The sequence below is a fragment of the Canis lupus genome, chromosome 31 (genome assembly GCF_011100685.1).
Source record: "Canis lupus familiaris isolate Mischka breed German Shepherd chromosome 31, alternate assembly UU_Cfam_GSD_1.0, whole genome shotgun sequence".
Lineage (NCBI taxonomy): Eukaryota > Metazoa > Chordata > Mammalia > Carnivora > Canidae > Canis > Canis lupus.
In genome coordinates, this window is record NC_049252.1 from 37,240,756 (window position 1) to 37,252,117 (window position 11,362).

Consider the following 11,362-nt stretch of genomic DNA (forward strand, 5'->3'; position numbering starts at 1 on the left):
GTTTTTTTTTTTTTTTTTTTTGTCGATGCTTCTTCCAGATTGGCCCCAAGACCGCCCTGTGGGTGCCTGAAACCATAGTACCAAGCCCTGGATATATTGTTTCCTCCTATACATGCAGACCTATGGGATTAGCGACAATAATCACTACCACAATTATAACGATATGTGTAATGAGTCTCTCTCTCAGCTCACCTGGTGGGGCTGTGCCCACTTTCTGCTGCTTATGCCCACGTGAGGTGATGAGGTGCCCACGGGATGAGGCGAAGCCAGGTGGGTGGCACAGGCCACACGCGGCTCAGGCCCTGCTTGTCGGTTCTGGCCATGGGATGCCGCACCTGTCACCGATCTCCGAGGTCCTGATGGGTCTGCGCTGCCCCTTGCACAACCTGCCTTCTGGAGTCACTGGGTCCCGAGCAGCTGGACTCCTGGGTTCTGGTCCTGACGTGGCCGCCCCATCACTGTGCTGGAACGTGCGGGGTGCTGCACCCTGGCGCTGGGATTACTGCGGAAGCCCTGACACCGAGAATGCTGTTGGACACGAGCTTGGCGCTCGGTGAATATCTGGAGGGTAAAAGCTTGCCTCTGGCTGTCATCGTGCGTGTGCAGCGCCAGGGCCGGGGAAGGGCTTAGAGCTGAGCTGGTGGGAAATGCCCCATCGGGGTCCAGCAGGGGCCTGGGTCTGCGGACGGGTGGGCCTGTGGAGGCCTGAGATGCCGGTTGGGTCTGGTTGCTGCACCCAGAACCTTCCTCCCTGGCCCTGGCTTGCTCACCTCTTCCCTTCCCACACTCACTGCTTTCTTTCAGCCCCAGGGAGCCTGCATCCTTTTAGCTGGAAGGAGTCACCTTCACTCTCCCTTCGGGGGGAGACGCAAAGGCCTGGTGGCTCAGGCCTTGGCAGGCGGGTGGCCTTGGGCCTGCCTGATAGCCCTGCGGCGTTGGCTCTCGTCCTGGCCCTCGGCTGCCTCCCACCCTCTGGGGCTGGAAATCCAGTGGAGGAAATGAGGGCCAGAGGGACGGAGGGAGGGACGGAGGGAGAGAAGAGGCTTTGCCTTTGCGCTTCTGGAGCCTCGGGGTCTCTCCCAGTTTTGTGAATTTGGAGCAGGGGAGGGCTCTGTGGGCTCACAGGCTGAGGCCATTGTGCCAACGGAGCGTCAGCTCAGGGGCCCCAGGGCGTCACGAGGCCCCCGCAAGGACCCCTGCTTGTAGCTGGTGGGGATGAGAAGCCTGTGTTGAGGGTCTCCTGAAGACCCTTGGGTGCCAACCGCCATCCCTCTCGGCCCCACATTGTCGGCCAGCACCCAGGATGACAGATTCAGGCCACAGCCCCCAGGGCGGCCCGACCTTGGGTCTTGAACCTCACCCCTCCTGGGGGGAGAGGGGTTAGCTGGGGGCAGGCCCGGGTTCCTCCCCACCAGGAAGTGGATGGGATGGGGGGGAGCAGGGCACCTGCCACCAGAATCTCACCTCACGTGAGAGGCTTTGCAGGAGCTCAGGTCCACTGCCGGGACAGGTAGGGGCTTCATTTTTTGTCGCAAATGGAAGAAGTTCATAGAGACGCCGGCTACCTGCCTGGCCCCGTAAACACACTCCTGACACCCTTGAACAAGCATCCTCTTGACTTTGGGGGAACCTCTCAGAGATGCCCGGTGAGGAGGCATCGGCCAGCACCTGCTGTGTGTGGGAGGGCGGGACTCCAAGGGACCCAGGGAGGCGGGAGCCGAGGTGGAGACCCCGTGTCCTGGTGACCGCGTGCTTGACCCCCTGTTCCACATCCCTTCCCACACCGAGCTTCAGGGGAGAGGGAGAGATCTCTGCACCCAGCTCACCCCGGGGTCGTCGTGTGCGAAAGGGTGCTCCGGAGGTGAGGCGCCACGTGCGGTGACAGGGGGCCTGGAGCTGGAGGAAGGGTCGGGATGGACGCACCCTGTAAGGCCTGCGCTCCCCTGAACCACCCGTCCCCCAGTGTAGGGGCCCGGCTTTCCCGGCTCCTCCCCGTGAGTGCTCCGCGGCGACGTAGACGCTGCGTGCGCGGGAGGAAGATAAGGCGGGTGCCAGCAGAGCCGAGGTGGCCGGCCCCCCGGCTGCCAGGAAACGGGAGGCTCTGGCTTCGTCATCTTCGTGAGGGGGCTGTCCTCCCCTGGGCCTTGTATTCCTTCAGTGACGGAAGCAGAGCCCTTGGGGTGGAGTCTGGCCGGGCCTCTCAGAGGTGACGCCCCCGCTTTCGGGGCCCCTAGTGCACGTATACGTATGTGAGAAGCCAAAACGGGGTTTCAGAAGCTGTGGCACATCGTGTTTATATTTAACGAATTAGCTTTTAGCACATAACAATGAAATGCCACGTAGTCGTGCTATTCAAAATAAAGTCACAGGGTTTACGAAACACATCACTTCATGATGCATGTGGCTCACGGGGTCAAGCTTCCAGGCGCCAGGAGCCTCTCGTCTCCCTTCAGTCCTGATGGGAAGCTCCGAGGCTTCCTTGTGGAGGGGAGCCCCTGCCCGGCCCCAGGGGGCACCCGTCCCTCTGTCTTCCCGGCTGCTGACCAAGCTGCCAAGTTCCCGGGCCAGCAGTTGTGCCCCCGGTGAGCTGCCCGGCTGGACTCTCGCACCAGGCACAGCGGTCCTGCTGGTGTCCCCCCAGGAGCAGCGTGAGAACTGTAGGGGGCTGTGTCCCCGCGTCCACGTCCTCCCGCCCAGAACTATTTAATACCTTATGCAGCAGAAGACGGGATCACGTTAAGGATCTTGGGGGGCAGGAGGAGTCTATGGGGATTAACAGGTGGGCCCTACGTACCGTCACAGGTGCCGTTAGAGAGGGAGGCAAGAGGAAAGCAGAGAGAGATGGGGTCGCAGCCGGGGTCGCCAGGGGCCGCCAGGAGCTGGAGGAGGCAGAAGGGGGTCTCCCCCCAGAGTCTCCGGAGGGAGCACAGCTGTGGCTAATACCTGGATGTCAGACTTCCGGCCTCCAGAACTGAGAGAGAAGAAATTCTTATTGTGGCAAGCCCTTTGTTCTGGAAGCCCCCAGGAAATGGACCCGGGCATTTTCATCTTTGTGCTTGTTTCCATACTTGGTCGCCCCCTGCACCCTGGTGTCCTCCTGCTGGGCTGAGCACGTTCTCACGTGTCCCCCGTGACCTTGCCTTCCTGGGACCCCTGCGCCATGGCTGGCAGGCCTGCTGCACACGGGGCACCTGCAGATCGGGTTGACGTGTCTGGGGCACAGCCTGGCCTTCGGGCCTTGGAAAACTCTCCTGCGGATCCCGGCTCAGTGGTTCAGGCCCAGGCGGTGCGTCCTAGTGGCGGTGGCCCCTTCGCTGGGAGCAGAGGCGCCGAGCCCGCCTGGCCCGTGTTTGGCGCAGTGTCACTCTGTAGACAGCAAGTATCTATCGGGCAGACTGAGGGCACCCTGACAAGCGAGGCTGTGCTAACACCTGTATTTTAGTCTTTCTGGACTTCCTGGGACACGGCTGAGCCACCTTGAGCACACAGAGAGAGTAAAGGCTGTCCCTTTCTTCCCTATGTTTGGACTTCAAAAGTGGTAAAACCACCCAAAGAAGCTCAGGGGATGCAATTGCTTAATGATTCTTGTTTGCTTGGTCGCCTGACCAGGAGGATAGAATAGTGGCCAAGGTCCTGGCAGTATTGAACGGAGCTGCCCCAAAGCCTCGGCTCAGCAGCCGGCCATTCCTTCATTTTGATTTGGGAGTGGAGCAGTCAGCCCAAGGACTCAGACGCGCCCAGGGAGCCTGCCCGGCGTGGCCACCTCAGCTGTGAGCCGGGTAGCCGGTGAGACCATGAGCCTCTGTGCCCCGATGGGGTGCTCGGTGGTGGAAACCGCCACCCTGTCCCAGTAGGAAAGCCAGTGGTGTCCGCACGCTGCGGTCAGGGGCTCCGTCCCCTAACATGTCTTGGCCGGAAGGGACCAAGTCTCCAAACAGCTTCTGGGTCAGGCCACAGTCCGCGAAAAATGCTCTCACCCCTCCTCCCTTTGGCGACCTGCCTTAGCTAAAGACGAGAACCACATTTGCGATTGTGCTCGAATCATCTTCGGGTGCTGCTTCCCTGAGAACTCCCTCCTACCTGGCAGCCATTCAAGGAAAAGAAGAGAACATCCCTCTGTGCCGGCTTTATTAATTAAAAACGTTGATTTGGGGCACCCGGTGGCTCAGTGGTTGAGCGTCTGCCTTCAGCTCAGGGCCTGACCCCGACTTCCTGGGATCGAGTCCCACATCCCAATCCCCTCAGGGATCCTACTTCTCCCTCTGCCTGTCTCTCTCTCTCTCTCTCTCTCTCTCTCTCTCTCTTTCTGTGTCTCTCATGAATAAATAAATAAAATCTTAAAAAAAAAGAAAAGTGGATCTTCTCCCATCTGAGTGCTATGTTCACAGGCTCAAAACCCAGAAGGCACCCGACCCTAACACGTATGCACCTTGTCCAAAGTCTCACACCTGATACGAACACTAATTCCAAATGGATCGCAGGTTACCTGTTGAACTCGATACCATAAAACTTCCAGGAAAAAATAGAAGGGCGTCACGATCTACGGCGAAGCGTTTTTTAGACTTGCCACAGCAAAAGCACATCCGTCAGAGGGAAGATTCTACGCCAGACTTCATTAAGATGAAAAACTTCTGCTCTGGGAAAGATCTCGTGTGGAGGCTGGAAAAGGCAAGTTACAGACAGCGACGCGGTGTTTGCAGACTGCGCGTCCCACGGAGGATTAGGGCCGAGGCCACGCCGAGAAGTCTCCACTGCCAAAGCAAACGGGTCAGGGCGCGGGTGGAAGGTGTGGGCGGCTGCAGAGGGTCTGCAGAGGGCGAGCGGGGCTCGGCCCCTGAAGCAGGTACTGCGTGGGGGGGGCGGGGTTCGCCGTCGGAGTGGCAGGCCCACGGTGGCGAGCACACCAGGTGTGGGGGCCGTGGGCGCGCGGCCGGTGGGAGGGGACGGGGTGCGGCCTCTCTGGACGAGCCTTCCCGGGTTTCTTACGAAACCAACGTCGGCCTTTCTCCAGGAGGCCTGAGGGCTGTGTTCACCCAAACATGCGCCCACGGCTGTCTACGGCGGCGTTGCTCTCGATCGCCCGAACCTGGAAGCACCCCAGAGAGGATGTCCTTCCACGGGGGTGGGCGGCTGAGCCGACCCAAGCCCTTCAACCCCCGGCATCGCCCACGGACGCGGAGCGGGCTGCGGCTCGTGCGACAGCTTGCCGGGTCCTCGGAGAACCGTCCTGGGAGAGGAGACCCGTGTCCAAGGCTTATGGTCCGAGCCGCCCAGTTTCCAGCCATTCTGGAAGTGGGGCGATTGCCGGGCCGGGCCAGGGAGTAGTCTCCAGGGGTGTGGCGTGCGGGGCTACCGTGGGTCAGCGGGGTCGTCACGTGGAGCCTCACGTGTGCCAGAACTGCCTGGGACCAACGTCACGCGCGAGTGTGAGCGCAACTGGTGACATCTCTCGGGGTCTCGGGGCACAGATGCCTGCTCCCTGCCTGACCCGAGCCTCACGTTTACACTCAGGCTCCTGCAAATAAAGGTGGTTATGAAAAATGTATCCTGAGGCCCGGGGGGCCAGGGCGGCCCTTCCCGACTGGTGCCGTGGCTGCGACGCGAGCCGAGAGGCACCAAGCACCCCGACCCCCGGGGCTGGGTGGGGAGCGCCTGACCGCTGGCCTCCGTCCACACCGCTGTCCACAGGCAGGGGCAGAAGGAGCACGGCTGGGGTGGGGCTGGGGACCCGGACAAGTGACCTCCAGGCCGGCCCTTTCCACCCGAGCCCACTTCTCATTGGCGTGGCTTTATCCCCTGGACACCCCAAGGCCTTGGCCCTTGAAAGGGGAGCTGAGCCCTTATTCCTGGCAGGACGGGAGTCGACTCTGCCCTAAATAGAAATACCATTCATAGGGAAGCATTTACCATCAATGAATGGGAGAGAACGGTTACGTAACCCTGTAAAAATAGACCGACGCTGAAATGTGCTCAAAGGGCCGGAGGGGAAATCTCCGGTTAAGCTCCTGATGAAATAGACTGGCTTCTGTCCCCGGGGATCCTCGGGGCGTCAGGACAGGGACGATTCGGCTTGTTTCCCTCTGGCCGGAGAAGGCGGCTGGTTGTGTCGCGCATCACCGGCCGGCTAAGCCTGTCCCCGCTGGAAGGAAGGCCGTCTCGGCGACCCGGCCGCTCCGGGACGGTGACGTTGTCCGTTGGCGGTTGCTGTCTCTGCTCCGGGATGTCTTGTGTCGCCTGCTGATCCAGATCCCCTCCGTGCACTTGTGCGGCCGCCCCCTTTCGGGGCTGCAGGGCAGGGAGGTGGAGGGTGAGCACGCTGAGCAGCAGGGGTGTGACTGACCAACTCAGGTCCCGGGGGGGTGGGTTTGTGGGGCACCAGCCTCCCCATCCTCTTGGGTGACCCTTGAGCCTCCTGCCACCTGCCCACTGTCTCGTGTCCCCTCCCCACCTGGCTTGTGTAATGCCGACGACAATGCACCAGGGGCTTTTGGGCCTTCGCAGCTGGGACCCCCGGATGCTCATGCGGCCCCACGAGGAGGCTGCTGTTACTACACCCATCTTACCGAGGGGGACACTGGGGCATGGAGAGGCTAAGTGGGTCACTGTGGGTCACCCCCAGCTGGGGTCTGAGCCCCAGCAGACTGGATCCAGAGTCCGGCTCTTCAGATGAGCGCCCCTTACCTGGGGAAGGCCGAATGTGCCCCGGGACCCAGGCTGGGTGCTGGCAAATCCAAACTCCTCCCCTGTCCCCACCCCACCCCACCGCACCCCCATGGCACTCTGAGCTGCTCCTTCCGCGTGTCTGTTTTCACGCGTGTGCACCGGCTGCCTGGGGCGCTCACAAGCCTCCCGCCTTCCTGCCTGCCTGGTGGAGGCGGCGAGCTGAAATGCTGTTTCCGGGCAGCAAACCCAGAGCTCACCCACAGGGGCAAGGTTGTGTGAAGCGGGGATGCCAGGAAATAAGGCAAAGATGGAGTGCGGGGGGCGGGGTGACCTCGTGACCCGGGAAGGGGAGGGCCTCCCCGAGGGCAGTGTGGCATGTGAACACAGACCCGAGGGAGGTGGGGAGGCAGCCACCCGAGGAGGAGCCCTCGAGTGAAGGGAACAGCACGTGCAGAGGCCCCGGGGCAGCGGCAGGCTTTGGCCTTCGGAGCCTGGAGAGGGGAGGTGGGCATAGAAGGTTCTGGCGGCACCTGCCTCGTTGCGTCCAGAGACTTCACACCAGTGCACACCCCCCAGCAAGGGCAAGTTTCCTGGGGGCAGGGTGGGGGTGGGAGGAAATCCATGGCAAAGGGCCACCAGGAAACTCTGGGGTGCTGGAGGCGTCCTACATCTTGATCGTGGTGGTGGCTGTGTGGGTTTAAACGTCTGTCAGACATGTGGATTTGCGGTTTACGTGGGTGTGGTTCATCGTACGCAGATTGTACCTCAGTTTACCATGCACAGAAGAGGACATTCCCGAGGGTCACTGAGCTGTGGGCAGCAGGAGCAGGTGACCACGCCAGGCCTGGGTGCCGGCTCCTGGTGCAGCCCCTCCAGCCAAAGCCCGCTCTGCAGGGACATTTCCAAGGAGCCGGGGACGCAGCCCTGCGACGATGGCCAGTGCCCCGGGATGTGGCAGGTCCAGGCTTGGAGGCAGGCTGCCCCTCACCTGAGCTTACAGGTGAGCATCGAGAGGAGGGTAAGGGTGTGTGCGTGTGTGTGTGTGTGCGCGCGTGGATCCCCGGGGAAGGGGCCCCTTCTTCTGGGGCTCGAACCCCGAGCAGGTGCGGTGCAGGGGCTGCTGAGAGAGAAAGTCTGGGGAAACTGGAGCCTAGACGCAGCTGGAAATGGGGGTGCTGTGGCTGGAAGGAGCCCCTTGTCCCGGAGCGCTCCTCAGAGGACACAGAAGTATAGGAGAGGGTGCCCACTGTGGGCTTCCCAGGGGGCAGGGGCAGTGCCCCATCCGCCCCTTGAGCCCCCCCCCCCCCCCCCCCCCCCCCCCCCCCCCCCGCACTCCACACAGAGACCGGGATGCTGGCACCAGCACGCCATCACCTGCCAGGAGACAGCCCAGGAGGGGCGTCTGCCAGCAACTCGGGCCCGGGGTACCGGTGACGCCCCCGCCCCCACCCCAGCCACCACCGCCCCCCAAGAGCCCCGAGTTTCATGCTCAGGTATCACTATTACCTAACCTGGGGTCGAGTTGCACAGACGGTTTTACAACGGGCGTATTTCCCAGGATACGATCCTATGAGCCTTGCCTCACGCGCTGTGTCTGTCCCTCCTCTAAATCGCTGAAGAATAATCCAGCAGGTGGACCAGCAGGTCACTGGAGTGACCAGGGTACACAGTGTGCTTCGGGGTGGATTCATTCAGCAGCCACGTCCGTGCGTCAGCTGCGTGGCACGCGGCTGGCCCGGTGCTGGGTCACCGACAAGGAGCAAGTCCCCAGATGCGCCCGTCTATCACACCGGGCGCTGCGGGGGGGCCGCGTGACGTCTGGCTGCGCTTGGGCCCCCGGCAGGAGCGTGCCGGTAGGTTCAGGGAGGGTGTCCGCAGCCTCGGGCCCTGGCGGAGCCGGGTGGGGGTGCTGGCTGTGCATGGCCTGTCTGGGGCACGTCTACGTCTAATCATTGGCCTATTCCAGCATCGCTGGGCCCCCTTCCCCGCTCACCGCTGCGCACAGTGCAGGGGGCGGGGGGGGGGGTGTCTTTGTACGTGAGACGGCTTTGCGCCCAGCGCCGATGCGCTTACCTGAGATCCCTAGGGCTGGGGCGGCTCCTGCTGAATGCCGCCTGCCTGCATTCGAAAGGTCTCGACGCAGTTCTCTGCCGACGTGACCATTGTCACGTTCTGGACTCAGATGTTCATGAGGACCCTCTCTAGACCGCGGTGCCGGGAGCGTCTCAGCGGGCACTGGGGGCAGCCCACCCCCTGCCCTCCTGAGCAGAGCTCCGAGTCCTGAGGCTGGGGAGCATGACCGCATGCGGCAGGGGGAGGCCGGCTCCCGGGGCAGCACCGTGCCCAGGCCTGCTGCCCAAAGACACAGGCCTCTGCCCTGGTGGGCGGCTCGATGGCAGGTGGAGAAGGCTGGGTCCTGAGCTTGGGGCGGAGATAAGTGGGGCTCGCCTTCAGCTTCCCCTTCTGCCCCCACCAGCTAGCTGCCCACTGACCGATGGCTTTGCCAGGGCTTTCTGGGGAGGGCTGTCGCCGGGGAAGGGGGCCCCCGGGAGCTGGTGACTGAGAGGACAGGACACTATAGGTCCCAGGCCACCTGGCCCAAGACAGCTGCAAAGTACAAGAAAGGCCTTGGTGTCCTTGGAATCCCGAGGGCCTGCCGTCACGCCTGGCCCAGGCCTGGCACCAGGGCACCCACAGGCAGGTGTGTGCTCGGGGTGGCTCCTCCACTCTCAACACGTTCTCCTGACCGTGCAAGCCGCCACTGGACGGCGGGGACAGGCTGCCGTGCGGCAGCAGCTAGTCATCAAAGAGGGGCCTGCCTGCACCCACGATGCCCCCTGTGTCAGGAGGCCGGGCCTAATTCCCCGTAACTCCCCTGCCTTCAATTCCAGCCCCCCTTGGGACTGGCCTCGACCTAAGGAGTGCAGCAGGAAGGGGGTTCTGAGGTTCCTAACCCAGGCCTTAAGCCGGAGCTTCCACTTCCTGCTCCTTGGAACCCGGCTGTGCTACTGTGAGGCCAGCCAGGCAGCCTGGGGAGCCCCATGCGGGGTGGAACCAGGGCCTGGGGGCGTGTGGGGAGCCCCACATAGGGTAGGACTGGGGTCAAGGGCATGGGGGGAGTCCCATACAAGGAGAACCGGGTCTAGGGGTGTGTGGGGAGTCCATGGGGGGTGGAGCTGGGCCGGGGGGCCTGTGGGGAGCCCCATGCACAGAACTGGGGCTGGAGGCCCATGGGGGAGCCCCACGCAGAGGAGAACCAGGGTCCCCAGCCAGCCCCAACTTGTGGCAACATGAGTGAAGCCCCTTTGCACCTTCCCACCACCCCCACCCCCAGAACACCAGGGAGAGCAGGAGAGTCCCCAGATCAAGCCACAGAGTGGTGGGGCACATAAATGGCCGGTTTTTTTTCTAAGTCTCCAAGTTTCGGGGTCATTCATTATTGAGCAATAGGTCATGAAACAGAAATGGATACGGCAAGGCTCTTAAAAATGCAACCTAACCTAGGATTTCAGGTTTTGCTAATTAATAATTCCAGAAGTGAGTCAGCCAGGGTCTGGGGCCTCAGGTGCTGACAGCCTGACCCTGACCCCCCCCTTGCTGTTAAACCGGTGATTTGGCTGTTGAGCCTGAACCACCTTCAGAGGAATCATTTCTGGAAAGGACCCCGTGGCCCTGGCGCCGTCCCCGGCGAGGCCAGTTTCTGTTTCTGTCAGCGTCTCTCTGGCCCGTGTGTCCCCTGGGGAACTCTTCTTCACCTCAGGCAGGTCGAGGGAGGGCACGTTTTCCGGTGCGGCCCCGGGTCTTGGAGGTCAGGGTCACCCTGCCCTTCCCGGGGAAGCCGCCGCACCCGCGACCTGCTGGCCGGAAGCTGGGACTTCCTTGCTGGCCCTGGTCTGGAGGCAGTGACGTCCTCCTGGCGCACGGACGGCACGGGGAGGGTGGACACCCAGGCATTCACACGAAAAGACTGTCATCTGGTGATTCTAGCTGTCAGACCCAGAGGCTCTCTTTCCTCCAGAAGGTTCTTCGCAATTGCAGACTTGCCGGTCCGTTGAAGACACTGCACAGCAGGCTCCTGGCCTGCAGCACCGGGCGGCTCCCCAGCGGCAGGTCGGGCGAGCCGCGTTCCTCTCTCCTCTCCGAAGGCCACGAGGAGCAGAGCCACGGGCCGACCCCGCGTGCCGGGTGCGATGAGGGAACCATCTGGCTTCCGTCTGGTTGCTTCCCCGCATGGGTGACTTTTCCGGCTCACCTGCCACCCACCCGTCCTCTCTGAGCCAGACACCGGCTGCCCCTTCCACCCCGGGGTCCTCGCTGCCGTCAGGCCTCTCCCGGGGGCGCAGCAGGGCCTGCCTCCTGTCCACCTCCCTGGTGTTCGGGGGGAGTGACAAGAGTGGCCCAGGGACAGCGGGGCCCCAGGGGCCGGTCCGGGGTCTCTGGTGCACTTCTGTGTTGGTTTTCCCCTGGAACCCTGACCAAGCCACTTAGGCCAAGTGCTCCCAGTTTTTAGGAAGCGTGCAGGGAAGTTGCCACATGTGTCATGGCACAAGGCTGCACGACCGGATGGTGGCCGAGGGCCTCCTGAGCCTGGCATAGCTCTCGGTGCCGTGCCCTTCACAGCCTTGTGCCCAGGGACTCCTGGGGCGCGGGTGGACAGGTTGCCGATGCTAATGCACTTGGTGCCCCGGACGCCGAGGCT

The 11,362-nt window shown here is 62.6% G+C and overlaps 1 protein-coding gene across 1 annotated transcript; it reads left to right on the plus strand.

The window, feature by feature from the left end:
- Positions 1-326: 326 nt before the first annotated feature.
- LOC119877766 lies at positions 327-7,910 on the plus strand. The gene is made up of 4 exons (XM_038581156.1): positions 327-553; positions 2,454-2,582; positions 6,018-6,307; positions 7,421-7,910. The coding sequence occupies exons 1-4, from the start codon at positions 327-329 to the stop codon at positions 7,894-7,896; spliced, it is 1,122 nt and encodes a 373-aa protein (XP_038437084.1). The 3' UTR covers positions 7,897-7,910.
- The last annotated feature ends 3,452 nt before the right edge of the window (positions 7,911-11,362 follow it).

Coding starts and splice junctions, on each gene's coding strand:
- LOC119877766 (XM_038581156.1), top strand. CDS start 327: ATGCCGCACCTGTCACCGATCTCCGAGGTCCTGATGGGTCTGCGCTGC. Junction 554..2,453: donor GGACACGAGCTTGGCGCTCG/GTGAATATCTGG, acceptor GTCTCCCTTCAG/TCCTGATGGGAAGCTCCGAG. Junction 2,583..6,017: donor GGCCAGCAGTTGTGCCCCCG/GTGAGCTGCCCG, acceptor CTGATGAAATAG/ACTGGCTTCTGTCCCCGGGG.